This window comes from Mastomys coucha, unplaced genomic scaffold (genome assembly GCF_008632895.1).
Source record: "Mastomys coucha isolate ucsf_1 unplaced genomic scaffold, UCSF_Mcou_1 pScaffold22, whole genome shotgun sequence".
NCBI lineage: Eukaryota > Metazoa > Chordata > Mammalia > Rodentia > Muridae > Mastomys > Mastomys coucha.
The window spans coordinates 179,937,686-179,954,372 of NW_022196905.1; the positions used below are offsets into that span (position 1 = coordinate 179,937,686).

The 16,687-nt window shown below is 37.9% G+C and overlaps 1 protein-coding gene across 3 annotated transcripts in view; it reads left to right on the top strand.

Moving 5' to 3' along the window:
* Tusc3 (tumor suppressor candidate 3) overlaps positions 1–15,079 on the top strand; it is a 136,700-nt gene extending 121,621 nt beyond the window's left edge. For 2 of the 3 annotated variants that reach the window (XM_031339562.1, XM_031339564.1), the window contains 4 exons: positions 3,065–3,139; positions 6,629–6,719; positions 10,848–10,910; positions 14,797–15,079. In XM_031339562.1, coding sequence (XP_031195422.1) covers positions 3,065–3,139; positions 6,629–6,719; positions 10,848–10,866 — 185 coding nt within the window. In that variant the 3' untranslated portion in view covers positions 10,867–10,910; positions 14,797–15,079. The remainder of the gene's footprint in view (positions 1–3,064; positions 3,140–6,628; positions 6,720–10,847; positions 10,911–14,796) is intronic. The other variant, XM_031339563.1, reaches the window with a different exon arrangement.
* Positions 15,080–16,687: the final 1,608 nt, after the last annotated feature.

Genomic DNA, 16,687 nt, shown 5'->3' on the forward strand with positions numbered 1-16,687 from the left:
CAAGCAGCCTGAGAGTGTGACAGGTGAGGGTGTGGGAAGGGGCAAGCAGCCTGAGAGTGTGACAGGTGTCGATCTGAAACACCTGGGATGACTAAGTCAAGTAAGGATGTCACCCAGGGAACATGTATTCTGATGTCCAGATTAAGTGCTTTAGGTGGTGTCCATGAATATTGGTTTTGTTAATATGTAATTTGGAGTCAGCTATGGATTAGGGAGGAGCTCATGAGTTCTCTTCCCAGTGAACTATTGGCAACTGATGGTTTGTGGAAATTGACTGTAATTGTCTTCATTTATGTGCCCACTGGGTTCCAAACCTGTGACACAGGAATGACCCATTGGGTTACAAAATAAAACAGAAAGATGTATATGTAGGAAACATCATATAAAATACATATATCAAGTTGTCCAAGAACAAGTTCAACCAGTAAACAAAAGTTAGTTGCTAGAGTTATTGAGTAAGAATAGTCCAGGCCGTGGCTCAGTAAGCCATCCATTTTAAGGCAAGTAGTGTAGAAGAAGGTGAAGGTACTTTTTAGGTGGTTGTGATTGTTGGCAGAAATGGTGGTGCTGTCTCAGAATATAACTGCTCACTGTGGTCCGTGCCTCAGAGGCCACAAAGGAATTGAAAGACCTTATTCTTGTGATATGGGAAAGCCTTTGTCACTTGTATATTAAGCCTGCTGTTATTTTATATTTTACATTATAGTAAATAATGTTAAGAATAGTTAGGAATTCCTTTATGAAAGAGACTGTACATCCTATACCACTAAGATACATTCTCCATTGAGATCATATCTGTGTGCATGTTCAAAAAAACAAATCTACACTTGTGGTTTTGTCTATATATCATTTGGCCCTGAAACTTATTATATATATCTTTCTGTTCAGTAAAATCAGAGACTTAGTTTTGTATCACTTTCCCCATGATTTTATCGACAGATTTAAGATAGCTATTTATCAGATACAATTGTGAAATGAATATTAATATTGGTGTTAGTCTTAGTACATACATAATTCTAAAAATCTTATATCTTTAATACTTATAAAGATTTGATCAAATTAGTACATGTAAATGTGTAGGTTATAATGTATATATATGAATATGTGAATATAAATAAATGCTAGAGAAAAATATTAAAATTGAAATAAAACTTCCTTAAGAATCATATCCATTTGCAATGAAAGTTTTTTTTTTAAATAATGACAGCAGAAGTGAAGCTGAACACTAGAAACCCACCTGTGTGCAGATGATACAAGTTTTAATTCATTTTCCATTATATGTCATTGGCCCTCTGTGAGTACAGCCTAAGAGGAATTGATACAGGTAGATTGACCTCTAGACTCTCATATCAGCTCTGTAGAGCAGATTTCGTAACAAAAAGAGAGCTATATAACTCAGGACTATGCAATGCTCAAACTTTAGAGGCCTCAGTCCCGTGTGCTAGGCTCTCTTGAGAGCTTAGTAGGAACATGTGGTGTATGATGGCATAGAGGGACAGACAACATCCCACAGAGCTGTGGGACTTGCCTCCGATAATGTACAGCAGCTAACAAAAATGGATTTATTTCCTGGTTTATTTTTCCAGAGTAAGTTCCAGTGCTATAATAACTGGAATACTTTGAAAATCATTTATAAAGAGAGGGCATCATAACATCAAAGAGTAACTGGGTATTAGTACATTGAGTAGTCCTGGCACAACCTCAAATGCAAATAATATTTCTGGATAGGTTCAGTTATATAAATATTATATCTCTGTGTAAGCTCTCTCAGTGTGGGAATGTATACTGTACCTAAGTTTATCTGACTTCCTCCATTTATATAGACATAGCCCAGTGGTACAGCTTGCACTTTTTCTAGTTAGGGATGAATCAAAAGACTTGGTGGTGCTGTGTTCACATATACAATAGGAGAAATGAAGACAAGAAAGTCAGAATTAAGGAAATGGAAGAAAATCTGAGCTAACATCCTCTTATTTAATTTTTCTCTAATTTTTTTAATTACTAGGCATTTGAACAGATACATACTATATATTTCCAGAGTTGGTGAGTTCTAAAATCTTAGGAATAGATATTATTAAAAGTGTTTTAGTAGCATGATTAGATTGATTGGTGAAGTTGAGTGGTCCTATCGCTATAACCCCTGGCATCTTTTGAATTGTAGGTGCATATTAAGTAGGGGAGTGGTGTCATTTTCTTGTTGCTGTGATGAACTCTCTGACAAGAGCATCTTAAAGAAGTTGCTTTTTGAAGGGGGATACAGTTCATTATGACATGGAACCGAGTCAACAAGATGTGAGGCAGCTGGTCACACTGCATCTGCCCTCAGGGAGCAAAGAGAGATCAGAACTGGGCGCAGCGGGCTCCATTACTTTTTTCATTTTTATTCTGTTTGGGACCCTAGCTCATAGCTACACACCTGCAGAGTGGGCCTATTCTCTTCTAATAAGCCTCTGAGATATGCAGCACACTCAGAGATGGGGCCCAGGCTGTGTTTTGGTGATTCTAAACCTAGACAAGTTGGCAGTGAATACAGAGATCAACTAGCGTGGCTATTGTTCATGCTTAAAATGTCAGGGTCCAGGTCTTTCCCAGTTGGTTAGATTGTTCTATCATATGCTTGCTTGATTATATAAGGCTTATATAATTGACTGTCCTTGCAACATGAGCCAGGTATTTAGAATCTATGAGGTAATACTTGAAATTCAAGAAGAACTACATGTATATGCAGAGATAAGCTATGAAAATGAGAAAAGTTAGAAAGGAATACATTCTAATATTCTAGAATTGCCAATAATGTATATTACTGTAACTAAAAGTTGTATATATTTTATGAAAACTAAAATTTTATAACTGGTTTTAAAAAGTGGTACAATTCATGTATGTTAGGAAAGTCTGAAAAAAAATCAAGACAAACTCAAAGCCAGGTAATTGCAATATACAAAGAATTGACTGTCCTGTTCACATTTGTCCTTTAACCATTCTGGAACATTATATTTAGATCCAGGAAAAAAGAATAGCAGATTTTATTCGCACCTGTCTGTGGTTTCCTTGACAACTACTGTAGATGCTGCTATCACCATGGGGATGGTTCTTCTAAATGAAGCAGCAACTTCCAAAGGGGATGTCGGGAAAAGACGGAGTGAGTTGATGTTGCTGTATTTGTTTTTTTGTTTTATTCTTAGGATATATTTCATTCAAAGGGGAAACAGAGCAGCCCTTCCTAAACACAGACTTCCCTGAGAGCAGTCTGTGTTGCAGAAAGTTAAGATTTTGTTTTACTTTTTTCTTTATTGGCTGTATGTGAGAATGAACTTAAAAACAGTTTTTCTAAAATGGCTTTTGGGTGCCTTCTGCCAGTTACATGCACGAGAGGTGGGTGGTGTCACTCTGTCGGGGCTGCTCTGTCCCGTTTTCTTCTACAGTTGGTCTCTGTTGGGACATGCTCACTGCACAGATGGACAGTCTTGAGAGATTTTATTGGCAGTAATATATTTTTATGTCATGAGACTCAGGGATCTCAGGGAAGCCAGTGCAGAAACAGGAACTGCTGCTGAAGCATCTTCTGTGCACAGACACTTGATTAGTGTCCAGTCCCCTCACATCTTTTACTGACATTTAAGAGCACATGGGGGTCTCTGTTCCAGGAAAGGCAAGAACTGCCTTTTCCAAGGACTTTGCTGTTATTGCTGTCATACGATTTACAACCCTGTCAGATGTCAGGTTTTCAGTTTAAGCAAGTAAACTTTTATCCTTTGATGGACTGTTCCATCTCCAAGGATTGTAGGAAAGAAGTAATAGATGTTGCTACAAACCGAGCAGAGTGTCTGGGGAATGTCTTCTGCCCAGATAATGGTGGGTCAGGAATGGACAAGAGCTTCAGGAGGGGTTTCCTGCCACATAGCTTTTGATAATGTCATGGTTTTCTAAAACAAGTACTTCAGCAAATATAGCTACAGTGTGCAGCACCCCATGTTATTTTATTTTATAATCCTTGAACTTGTTTCATATAAATTTTGCTATAAAAAGCACATGTCCTCAAGAGAATATTAATTAAAGTATTTAAAATAATCTAAATTTGTATTTCTTATAGTACTTTTAAGTATTGCGTGTTAAAGAGCCATAGTGACTTCTGAGTACTTAACAGCATGAAGAATTGGAATGCACGGAGACAGTGTAGAGAGTAGGACTGGCTTCAATGTTCCCCTGATGATTCTTCATGAATATAAGGAAACTCAGAACTGAGCTCATTGTCTTAAGCATTGTGACATCAATAAATACTATGTCTTTTGAATGCTGCTCTTGGGATGGGCAAGGCATTTTTCATGTGCTTATATATTAATGTTCTTTCCTCTTATCTAAATTATAGTAAGAGCTATTCAATAGATTGTTTAATCTCACATCTGTGATACATTGATACATATGACACCATTGCCTTGAACTGCCATCTTCATAGATGGTCTGTTGTGCCCACTCCCTTAACCTCCAGATTAATTATTTATGTGGGGTCGGGATGGGATAGAATGCATGGAAGAAAGAACAAGAGAGGCTCACATAAGGTAAAAAATGCCGTTGCCCTTTTGGGTTTCTTTCAGTCTGCTTCTGGTTTTGAACAACTCCTGAGACTATCTCTCTTGCCCATGCAGCAGAGTATGAGCCTCATCGAGGCCTCTTTACTCCCCCGTGGTTGCCTCACGGCTCCTCCCTTCCCATCCTGAGATACTAGGTAGCAGTATCTAACTCATTACATAGAATCACACTAGCCCATCTATTTGCTTAATTACAGATTTGGAGCCTTGTTCTCCATGGTTCTATTCCTCAGAACCATTAGAAAGTAAGATAGAAAAATAAAATTAGATACAATAAAAAATTGTATTGAGAATGTATGAAATAAACCTCTCTAAGATACTGAGAATGTGAGAAGGATTTATTACAAACTATATATCCTGGCTCTGGTATCAGCCTTACTTGGAGAATATGTGGCTTTTTAAAAGGTGTTTTACTTTATTCTCGGAGTATTCATGTGAAGCTAACAGATCAGTGATGTTAAGAGAAGTTGTGGCTGAATTCTACTAAATTCTCCTGATGTTTGATAATTTCTACTGCAAACAGGAGTTGATATTCCTTAAAAAAAAAAAAAAAAAAAAAAACTGCATGGACAACAACACATCCAGATCATGTACTCACAGCACAGCACATCAGGATCATGTACTCACAGTATAGCACATCAGGATCATGTACTCACAGCACAGCACATCAGGATCATGTACTCACAGCACAGCACATCAGGATCAAGTACTCACAGCACAGCACATCGGGATCATGTACTCACAGCATAGCACATCGGGATCATGTACTCACAGCACAGCACATCAGGATCATGTACTCACAGCACAATGCCTTCACTACTCCCTGCTTTCAGGATTGCTGTCAGACCTGCTTTTCTTCATACAGTAGGAAAAAAGGAGACTCTTTCCTACTATAGAAGCAGAGAGCTGTTTGATGACAGTGTACTTCTGACTTAGTATTTGTAATGTCTTTGTCATTCCCTATCTTTCCTAATTATGTCACTCCTAATATTCCCTCAGACAAAAAATGCATATTAATTATCCTTCAAATGTTTCTTTCATTCCTAACCAATATTTTGGTAACACTATTGTGTAATATTATAGGACAGGCTTAAATACTATTTCTTTGTTCTTCATATGTTTGCATATAATTTGCTAATATACTTTAAACTTAAGAAGTGGATTTTATTTTTACTAGTAGCAGTGACTCTTATTTAAATATTATATGTAAATATTAATATATAAATATTGTATACTATAAGCATTATACACACACACACACACACACATACAAAGGGGAGTGAATGTTTCATTAGTCATCTATTCCCAGTCATAGTAGAAGAAAATGAAAACTGAGAAGGCAGTGTCCCTGCTGCTATATTTCAGTACTACAGAACAGTATTGAAAGCCGGGACCATAGCATATTCCACAGCAATGAGGTTCTCTGCTCAGTGTTAAGAAGCCCAGCAACAGCACTCCTGACATCATCACCTGCTCGGCAATAGCATCTTCCTCCTAGGCTTTCTCTCAGAACATAGTTTGCTACCCACAGGATTTTGTTCCTAGTCTTTTGTTTGCTGAGATGTAGTATTTCTAAGTGAGATGGGCTCTACTGAGGCAGCCATGAAACCAAAAGCTAGACTTGCATTTCTGCATGACGATCACATAGAATGAGAAGGAGATTGTTTCTGAGCATCTGCCAGGTCTTAAGCTCCTGCTGTTGTAGCCAGTGCTTCAGAGTCTAAGAGCTGATCATCATGTTTGTCGCCTTCAACATTGGTTCTGTTTTGATGCCTCTGGGACATTTTAGTATTTACAGGAAGTCTGTAAAAGAAGAAAATCACTACAAGTCTTAGGTCAATCAGTTTTATTGTTTTCATACCCAAATACTACCTTGTCGTTAAGAATAATATGGAAAATAATGAACTTTGTATTGTGAATTATCTGGTTTGGTCCTTGTGTGTGCCTAAACTGTTGCATGTAAGTATTTTGTAATTGAGTATGTTTCAAAAGCACCAATATTTGCATGTTTTAGACCCTAACAGTGTTGTTTCTTTTTCTAGTCATTTGCCTCGTGGGATTGGGCCTGGTGGTCTTCTTCTTCAGTTTTCTACTTTCAATATTTCGTTCAAAGTACCATGGCTATCCTTATAGGTAATATATTTATACTAGTATGGATGTTCTCATTTTCACAAACAGTATAAATATTTCAGTGGTTAGGAGTTAGTATTAAGTATTTAAATCACTAGTTGTCTAATTTCAGGACTATGAAGACAAGGCTGAGCACCCAGCATTTGCTTAGCATCATGAACTGTGCAGCGCCGGTTCCTGTTAACATTATGTATTGTCCTTTTAGAATGTATGTGCATTTGTATTTACAGAGGTGCAAAATGACCTTTAAGTAACAGGCTTTGACATAATCACTTCTCTTTATTTCTCTGTAATAATTGAGGCATTATTTTCAAGATTGCTTTCGTATACAGTCTACTCTTCTGTATCCTGTAGAGTTGCAGCATCCTTGCAATGCTTCAAAGTAGTAGGACCAGACCGTCTAAATCTAAGTCCCTGTCTGCTCACTCTAGTTCCAATGTGAGTTGACCTTCCATTGTGTAAGGCGACTCATCCCCTGTGATAGCTCCACTACTCTAGAGTTGGGCTCTTGGGATTGGTAATGTAGATGAACTCTCTTAAAATAACACAGACATGGGCATCTTCTCTAAGAATTGGTTTGTGACTATGACATTGAACAGATTAGATGAAAACACTGGAGGAGTTGGTGCTAGGCAACAGAATCAGTGGAAAGAAACCTGGTCAAGAGAGCCTGGGAACCACAGTGTTCTAGCAAGAAGATGGCAGAGTGAGAAAGCAGAAGGCAGACTTTCCAGGCACTCAGACCTGTGCTGTTCTGTGCAGTGGGGAGGTGGGCCACCCCACTTTTTATATTTCAGTAAGAATTTACTTTCTTGGATTTATGTTCTAGTCTTCTTTAGGAATTCCTGCATGCTTTGGCTTTCATTCCGTTCCAACATTTCATTCTTTTTTTAATCATTGTATTCATTTACATTTCAAATTATATCCCCCTTCCTGGTTACTCCTTCACAAACCCCCTCCCCTTCCCCTTGCCATCCCCTTCTACCCGCTCCCTTTGCCTCTGTGAGGGTGCTCCTCCACCACTTACTCACTCCTGCCTCACCGCTCTAGCATCCCCCTACTCTGCCTCACCGCTCTAGCATCCCCCTACTCTGCCTCACCGCTCTAGCATCCCCCTACTCTGCCTCACCGCTCTAGCATCCCCGTACACTGCCTCACCGCTCTAGCATCCCTCTACACTGCCTCACCGCTCTAGCATCCCTCTACTCTGCCTCACCGCTCTAGCATCCCTCTACTCTGCCTCACTGCTCTAGCATCCCCCTACTCTGCCTCACCGCTCTAGCATCCCCTACTCTGCCTCACCGCTCTAGCATCCCTCTACTCTGCCTCACCGCTCTAGCATCCCCCTACACTGCCTCACCGCTCTAGCATCCCTCTACTCTGCCTCACCGCTCTAGAATCCCCCTACTCTGCCTCACCGCTCTAGCATCCCCTACTCTGCCTCACTGCTCTAGCATCCCCCTACTCTGCCTCACTGCTCTAGCATCCCCCTACACTGCCTCACTGCTCTAGCATCCCCCTACACTGGGGCTTCACCACAGAACCAAGGGCCTCAACATTTCCTTCTTTTTAATTCATTCCATTATATTTTTATCTTTGATTTCTTCTATAGGAAATAATCCTTTCTTTATTAAAATACAAATCAATAATCTGAAGTTGGCCACACAACACATTTTTTTTCACACAAAGTTCAAAATTTCTATTTTATTTTTCATGTATGTATTTGCTTAAAGTATAATGTTTCCTTATATATCTGTCATGCTTTCTTTTTTATTATCTTTAATCTTTTTTTACAGTCTAGTCGTTATTCCCCTCCTCTTCTGCCCTCTTTGACAGTTCCTCATCCCATTCCTCCTCCCCTGTCTCCATGTCCCCACATCCGCACAAATCCCTCACCCCTGACCCTGCCAGGCCTCCCCACTCACTGGGGCCTCAAGTCTCTCAGTGGTTGGTACTTCTTCTCTCACTGAGGCCCTGCTATGATTTCTTAGACTTGTTCATTATAGTACTGTGAGTATGCTACAACACCAGCCTATTCCACACTGTATTTATAGACTGCCTTGGATGCCTTGATAACTAGACCTGTCCTGAATCCAGGCTAGCTGAGACCACACACAAACTGTTTAACTTTTCTAGGTGTTCTTGTTTATGAATAAAGACAATTTTATGCACCTCGTTTTTATTTGTATGAGATTATATATGTAAATCTCTTAAACACCAGTAATAGTAGTAATTAATTACTTAGTAAATGGTGAATGCTAATTATCATTAATTCTGTTATAAATATTTACATTCATATTTTACTTTAAATGGAGTTTTGTTCACAGTGCACACCGAGTAGCTTTGGCTCATTTTTACATAATTCATTTGAGTGAAGAACAGATTTTTACTGAACCTTTTGATGAATTTAATTGGGCTCCAGGGTCCCTTGAAACTTGCCAGTGAAATATCAAGATTCTTAGAGATTTTTTTCTAATTACCATTTGACACATAATTCAGAAGACGTTTTATTTTGCTGATAGCACTGACTTCATTTTATATATTCAATAAAAATTAACCTTATCCTTTGCTCAGTTTTCTAAGAAGACAGTGCTGGTATGGATAGATGGTGGTATCCACTTAGAGATAATTAATAATTATCTTCTCAACCTTTTCTACTGGTACTCAGACATACAAATATTCTCTGTAGACGTCTCTAAAAACATCTGTGGATCATCAAAGTCCCTACTGCAGTAGGAGAAAGCATTAGATGTCTGTATTCATTCCATCACTGTGTATCCAACTGTCTGAATAGTCTTAACAGGCTCAGAGTGATGGAGTAGCATCCTGAGAAAATATTGATTAGAAGTAGAAGATCCAGATACAAGTTCTGGATTTGCTTTTGCACTTTCCATAAGATCTCCTACGCTGTAGTTGCACAAGATCATACTGAAATATCTAAGATCTTCTTTTTGTTAATTTAGAGTCTTAGAATTAGCATTTTCCTCATCATTTTCCTTCCGCTCTGATGTAGTAGTTATAGGGGGCTGGAGACAGGTAGCTAAAGGTGTCTGCTTTCTGTATCCATGCCCGTATCATTAGTTAATTTTATATGTGCTTATACATACCCACCTCAGAATCATATGTGAATAATTGAGTAAGCCCTGACATACTCTTGGTTCTCAGTGACTTCACTTACCTCTCTTCATCTGCACCAGGCATCTTAGCATTCACTCATTGCCTCACTGCATTCATTGCATTGTTCGGTTATGTTTTTATGTACCATCACCCATGTGTTCTCATTTCTTTCCTTTGTAGAAGACTGTATTAGGGGAAACAGTCCATGACACATTTGTGTCTACAAAGGTCTATGCACATAGTAGGTACTTATAATATACTTGCTAATTGAATGTGTTTTCTGAAAAACATTGTCCACCATAGGGTTATATAAAAGGGCCATTAAAACAGTGGAGAGCACTGGCCTGTGTCCTTGTCCAACTCCAGAAGTTCAAATTCCTGTTGAGAGTTGTGTACTTGCCACACACAACTAAGAGAATTTATGGAAAGATTGTGAGCATACTGTACATTAATTCTATATGTACAGTACGTCCAGAAATTTGCTCTCATCTTAGAAAAGAACATTTTGAGTTATTTTGAGTTATGATCAATAGCATTCAAATATGTTCAGTTAAGGGACTTGATAATAGCAACTAGAAATAAAAAAACACTTAAATTTTAGAGAAAAGATGAGCATGCACAGGCATAGAAGGGGGAGGAAGCTTGTGGTGTATAGTGTTTGCATATTTCATATTTACTTAGACTTCTCAGATATCCATCTTTCATCTACTAGGACAATGCAAAATCTGGATCTGTAAGAATATAGAAAAGGTCTGCTGTGCAGATTGCATGACAGGGACAACAATTGTCTGTGCTGCCTTTCTCGTGCTGAGCTCTAGCCTGAAGAATGCAGAAAGGCCCAGATAGATGGTTTAGAAAAGCTTGGGGGTGCTCTAAAGGCACCAGTGTCTGTGGGCGCTCTGGTCTAGACTAAGAATTCAGTCTAAATCTTATAATAATAATGTGCAAACGGAAATTGAGTCTTAAGGATTATTTTTTCCATATTGTTGTATTTCCTTGTGGTGTATTGGAAAGTGATCTGGACATTGAGTGAGAAGATGTGATTTGGACCAAGGCACTAAAACTCTGTACCCTCAGGCAAGTCCTTTCATCTTCCCCACCTTTCAAATAAAGACCATGATGCATCTCTTCAATTACAGTAAGATGCTACTTTATAGACAACTGAGATAAGCTGGATTGCAGCCTGACAAGCCTCACTTTGCTGCTGTAAGGACAAGGCCCCCAAATAGATGACACCAGAGTCTTTGGCATACTGTGTATTATTTAAATAATAATATGTGAACACATCCCCTCCACCTTGGCTGATTTTTGTTGTCACTTTACAGAATATAAAGCTGAATCAGTTGACAAATATTTAATTCTACCCAGTAAAAAATGTAGGCAAATCCCATTTGTTATTAACAATATAACTCTTAATATCCAATATTAATATAAAAATAAGTCCAAAAGAATTTAATAAAAAGTTCAGAATGGTATGTGGATTCTTCACTCTACATCCTAGCCCCTCAAGTCTCTTAACAGTAGTACCCTAAAAGTTATTTCTGTAGCATACTGTGGCTTCCTTACTGTGCCAGGAGCTTCCCCATTGAGCAGTGCTGAAAGCAAAGGAGGACTTGGTCCAAGTAAAGTATATACCTGTTCCTAGGTTTTATTAATAGTCATGTCCTCAAAATTCCTAACTAGTATGTCTCTCTGTAAAAATTCTGTAGATTACTGACTTGGTCAATAGTTGAACTTGGTAGCTATTGCCTTCTGTAACTGTAAATAGAGTAATTTCTTCTCCTGAGTCTCTTATTCCTAAGAAAAGCCAGAATTTCTTAAGGTCTTGTCAGAAGATAAGCCATTTCAGAACTGAAGACTTTCCAGGGTTCTCTTAGTAAGGAGAGGGCCTCAGAACTTTAGGCCAGTGCGATTTCCCTGAGGTCAATAAACAACAGTAAGCACAGTATGTGAATCAGTGAAAGCAGTAGCTATAAGGAGTTGAAAGTCAGCTAGTGGTCAGTGTGGTACATACCTGCCTTGGGAGATAAAAGCAGGAAGATCAAGAGCTCATTGCCAGTCTTGACTACACACCAACACCTTGCCTCCAGCATTAAAAAAGAAAGACAAAAAATCCAACCCATTTTGTACTTAATGGAGAAATGAGGTCCTTCTTTCCCCTGATCAATGAGAAACCTGACAGTTTCCCATTAACCACATCTGCGATTCTTGTTGGAGAGTCTACCTGACCACTGGAGCTCCTGACTCTTCCTTTGGCTTGAGAACATGAAGAGCAGTGAATGAGAACAACAACAACAAACCATGCCATTGAACATCTCAATATTTAACCAGCTTTTGGTTGAACAAAATGCATTTCTTCAAAGCACTGTACACATCCTGTGTTTTTCAAAACACCAGAAGAGGTCAAGAGGTGATGACAGGAGAGGCAACGTGGGCCCCTGTTTCCAGCATATTGGACAATGCACAGGGAGGGGACAGAAATGATCTCAGGATAAGAGTCTTCAGCCCATGACCTCCCTCACACTGAGTTGACTATCTTTTCTTTCAAGCTTCAAGGCCTAGATTTTTAACATTCCTCTTTTGGTTATCTCAGCGCCAAATATGTTAGGTCCAAGATCCAGCACTAAGTAATCACTTGAACAGCTCAGTTTCTACGTGGCCCAGGCCAGCAGCAAGTCTGCATCCAGATGGTGTCTTATTCACTTTTTCCTATTGTTGTTTTCTTACTGGCATAGGAGTTGGAAATTGTAGTCCTTCTACTCAGCCCACATCCTCATCCTAGACTGCTAAAGGATTGGTCCCCTCATGGTTTCTTTTCACTCCTACCATTTTAATGATATTCTCCCTACCAGGGACTTTCAGTCTAGAGAAAAAAACCTAAGGACCATGGCTTCCTGTGGCCCCCTTCTGTGCCAAGTACTCAACAGTTAATCAGTTAGCACTTAGCTAACTACTGGTTTAAAGTGAATGACTGAAAAAAGTTGAACCATGTGGTTCTATAAGTAGCTATTTTGAATTTTAGGTGATGTCCTTTCTATTGTGCTTCTGGACTGTCATCCTCAGGAGTCAAGGGCAGGATTTTTTTTCTGAATCCTGGCTATGAAGAAAACAGCCAACATGAAGAATCATTTGAGATTATCCTCCCATTTATATTATACACTAATATTCTTCAGCATCCCTCACATACTTTGACAAGTAGTAAAGCTTCAGAGAAAACAAAAACACAGCTACTTACCTTCGACTAAAAGAAAGGATGTGGTTAAGGCTATCTGTACAGTTCCCACATGCTATTCAGTCTCCACATGAACAGTTTACTCCATTACTCATTAGCTTCTTGTTTACCTCAATTGACAGAGCATATATTCCCATCAGTGCCAGCCAACCAGGAGTCAATGCTATAAATAGTCCTGTAGCCATGGTGATAGAGTCTTATGGGGACAGCAGGACATGAGGCAGCATCAAAGTCAGCAGCTTGTTCCTTCAGAAAATTGACAATACTGATATTGATAATCATCATCAATGATGATATTGATAAATAATACAAGTGAAATATACAAGTATCATCCAGAGTATGAGAGAACAGTTACACTGTTTGACCATACATCAACATTATTCAGCAGGAACAGATAAAGAGATACATTATTAGATTAAGCTAGACAGAAATAAGATGTACCAACAAATAAAAAGTAAATAAATAAATAAATAAATAAATGACCATAAATGTCGATATCAATATGTCTTTATATAATAAAACATCCTGAGTGATTACCCAGAGTATAACAGCTGACTTTCTAAGAAATGTTTTTTAAAGATTTTATTTTATATGTTTTAAGTATTTGCCTACATGTATGTATATTCACAACATTCATGCCTGGTAACCATAGACCAGAAGAGGGTGTGTGGTCCAATGGAATGGGAGTTATGGATGGCATTGAGCCACCATGTGGTTGGTGGGAGCTAAACTGATGTCCTCTAGCCAAGAGTCATAGTGTTTACTAGATTTGCCATTTAATGTAAGACATTTAATAAGTTAGTTTGATGTGAATATATGCTCTGTCAACTGAGGTAAAAGTGATTATTGTTAAAATAATAATAATAATAATAATGATAATAATAATAATAATAATAAAAATACTTACTGAGCATTTTGGTTTGACAAAAGCACCCCAGAGTGAAAAGATAACATCACTACATCATGAGTCAGTTTTTATGTCATGAATGTAGTTATAGGGGCTAGCGAGCTGGCTCAGCAGTGAAGAGCACTGGCTGCTCTTCCAGAAGCCTCAGGTTCAGTTCCCAGCCACATGGCAGCTCACAGCTTTACCTCCCATCCCAGGGGATCTGGCACCATGTTCTGGCCTTCTCGGATACCAGGCACATATAAGATACACAGATATACATGCAGGCAAAATATACATACAAGTAAATATGAAAAAAATAGTATAATCTCAGAGTTGCATCTACTCTGCAGATATGGCATTCTAAATATCAGAATTTTTTTTGTAATCTTTGTAGTTCTAAAAAGGCACAAAAGGATAAAAGTAAAAGTGTAAAAGTCTTTTTGCTTGTATTTTTAGTGGTAATGATAGCTTAGGTTGTAAATAATTACTCTTTTATATAAGCGAAAGAATTATAAACACAGTAAAAAATTAAGCTTCTTTAAGAAATTCAAACATAGATATTATTTCAGTCCATTCCCTCTAGTCCCTATGTCTCCATTGTAACTGCCGATTTAGCTGTTGCTCACTTAGCACCTATTGTGTCACCTCTGACCCAGTCCTCTCTGTAAGCCTGACCCCATTCCAGGGACTCCTTTCAAAATCAGACCCTAATAGCAGTTTCAATTAGCTGAATATAATTATGGTATTTTTGTTAGGTTTGTGTGAGCTAATTTAGAATGGAACAAATAGCTTTTTTGTGTTTTTCTTTTGTTCAGTATGTAATATTTTCCTTTCTTTTTCAGCTTTTTAATTAAATGAAGCCAAATGGGATTTGCATAAAGTGAGTGTTTACTGTGAAGAGAAGCTGTTCCTGACATATTTGGAATTCTTGAGGTTCATTCTTTGTTGATTGTGATACACTAGCTTACTCTTGTATAATTTTTTTAAACTGTGGATTTTCCTAAAACATTTAATTTATAGAAATGGATGTGTAACATTCCATAATCCGCAATGGACTATCAAAGTGTTTTTAAATATTCTCAATGTATGCCACAGGAGTGAAATAAATGACATTGTAACTATGAATTCATGTTTTAGAACTCTGTGTGTTCCTAAGTAAGGAAACCATGTGATAGTAATGAAATCCATGGATGTATGTAAAAGAATTGCTAGTACTGTACAAGGATAGAACATATGCATGAAATATGTCATGTGGAAAATAATTCTTACTTCAGTTTCACTTATAAAGGACGTACACTGTTAAAAAAAAGTGTTTTGTTATTCTTTTTCACAACTAGATCATAAATATATAGGACAAAGAGCAAGATAAATGTTAATGCCAGTTCAGATTCTTAGCCTAAGGAAAGGTGCTTTGGGGCAACCTAAGACTTCACCATACCTCCAATGGAGTCAGGCAATCGAACCAGCACGTCATGACTGTCACTATTTCAACTATTTTGTGAAGCCCTTTACAAATTCTGACTCCTGAGATTCAATCCCTCCTTCTGTGGTCACTTTCCTTTTGTTTAATGGATGCAGGATCCCTATGAACTGTTAGTTTTTCCAGCATGACTCAGTGAAGCTTTTTGGTAACCAAATACAGGAGTCTTAACTATTGTTACCTTTGTAACCAACGTACGTGTGTATAGTATACCCATGTACATCAGAGTATTCCTCACATCTTTTAAATGGACAGGAAATGTAAGAATGTTTCTGAGTTACAGACATAGTATAAACAAGCTAAAAAAACAAAATGTAAGTTGTACTTATAATCAGCCTTTTAAAACTTTTTTTAAAACTCTATTCTGCAACCGAAAGATGAATTCAGGAAATATTTCTTTAATTGGTTCAGTAAGTTTTAACATTTTTAAAAGCTTATTAACTAATTTTCATTAATATTTGAATAGTAAAACTATGGAGTGATTTATCCAGTGGCAATCCCAGCTATATAGTCACAAATAGGAGTAGGGTTATCCACTGAGTTTACCTATGTTGTACTTAGGGATTTCTATGAATGTGGGAGCTATAAAGGTTTAATGGAGCATGCTTATTCAGCTCTACCCCAGGAGAATGTGTTATCTTTCAAACGTAATAATAGCCTCTGAAATTACATAATAATTTAGAACTATATTAACTTTGTCATATACTCTGATATCTGTTATTAAGGCATAATTCTCTTCACAGATTTAATAAACTCAGCATTGAGGTGCCATTTATAGAAAAACTTGGGCATAAATTATCTGTTCAATGTCTATCCCTGGGTTGAATTGGAGTTGTAGCCATCCAGTTGCTATAGTCTCAAACTTAATTGGCTCTGAACTTCAGAGTGCAAATACAATTTGTTGCCAAACCTTAAAAATAACAGATATTTGTTATAATTACATTTTGTTATTCCCTACATCTCAAAATTATCTTCTAATTAGTATATAATTAATTAGATCATATTGACAAAACATGTCATATCTTACTTTAAAGCCTAATAATGTATATCCATAAGCACAGCCAGGCCATCCTCGCCCATGTCATGGGGGTTGGGAGGTAGATATTTCCTTTTCCTTCATTAATAAGGCATTTTCCAGGCAACATTTTGTAATTTTCCTAAGATCAAAAATAAGTGAGTTAATTACTTGTTTGTTCAAGGGCTGTAACACCAGCTCCAAGGGGCTCTAGTGCCCTGGGCCCTCCTGGCAGCTG